The following is a 1,126-nucleotide window of genomic DNA, read 5'->3' as shown; positions in this document are numbered from 1 at the left end:
ACCCAAATCCAGTTTCAACACTACACACACCAAATTAAGGGTTGATATTCTCCCCGGACTTACTTTCTCTGACTATCAGGCTCGTAAACGTAGTGGACGACACTAGCGCTCCCCCCAGGTGTTTTTCATAATGTACATCTGCAAGCATGACCCACATTCAAAGTATTTTACTGCCTTTAATGTAGCGCACAAGAAACTGGAGGGGGAAACCTCGAGCAGAGTTTGTTGTGAAGTAACTCAAGTTAAAAAAAAGAAGAGAGATTCAGCAAAACAGTCCTCCAAACAGCACAACGACCTCCTATCTGTAGGCAAATAAACCACAGCCTAGTTTGCATGCTTACCCGACACAATGACCCTGTACTCTGAGCGTCTGGATGGAGGCCCGTATCGGCCCCTGGGAGCTCCGCCGATGCCACCAAACCCGCCTCTCGAGCCCCTGCCGCTCCGAGGAAACTCCACACGCAGTCTGTAGCCATCGTAGTCGTAACCATCGCGCCCGTAGACTGCATCATCAGCGTCCCTGTTAACAAAAACAGCACACTTTACACTTGATTCAAGTTGCACGATGTGGCAACTAAACAATCACATCACACACTATGATTCATGATCGGTGTTGGTTTTCACTGACTGAACTCTGGAGATTTAAGGTCAAGGCGTAGATTTAAAGAAACTATGTTTGTTTGATACAGACGGGAGACAACATGTTATCATGATCTGAAAGCTTTTGCAGTGGAAATTACATCTGTGATGCAAAAATGATCATTCCCGCTCTGAGTGTGAATCATATCACAAATGCCACATCTGTCAATAATCCCACTATTACGTTTTTACCACACTGTGCAGCCCTGAACTGCACTACTTCATTTTAATGCCATTTTGACCCACATTTGACCTTTATGCAAAAAAAAAAACCATATTTTTTTATATGCATATTTTAATTTCGATTAATTGTGCAGCCCTACTTCAAGGTCTCACATGCAGAGCAAACACGGACACGGTCAGCCATGTTAGCGGCCACCGTGATCTGGTTTACGTTTGTTAATCCGCCTCGCAGACGTGCAGGCAACTACAGAAATGTGGCTTCAATTTGTTTTTATAATAAAATAAAAAGAGAGAGAGAGAGAGA

The 1,126-nt window shown here is 44.0% G+C and overlaps 1 protein-coding gene across 2 annotated transcripts in view; it reads right to left on the bottom strand.

Annotated features, from left to right (window-relative positions):
* srsf1a (serine and arginine rich splicing factor 1a) overlaps positions 1-520 on the bottom strand; it is a gene marked incomplete at its 5' end in the record, with an annotated part of 3,077 nt that extends 2,557 nt beyond the window's left edge. For both annotated transcript variants that reach the window (XR_004797458.1, XM_035680299.1), the window contains 1 exon segment: positions 342-520. Coding sequence is in view for 1 of the 2 variants with exons in the window: in XM_035680299.1 (XP_035536192.1) it covers positions 342-520 (179 nt within the window).
* Between the last annotated feature and the right edge of the window lie 606 nt (positions 521-1,126).

Source organism: Morone saxatilis, unplaced genomic scaffold (assembly GCF_004916995.1).
Source record: "Morone saxatilis isolate NCDOM2014 unplaced genomic scaffold, NCSU_SB_2.0 Contig8, whole genome shotgun sequence".
NCBI lineage: Eukaryota > Metazoa > Chordata > Actinopteri > Moronidae > Morone > Morone saxatilis.
This window is presented reverse-complemented; position numbering and strand designations above follow the sequence as displayed.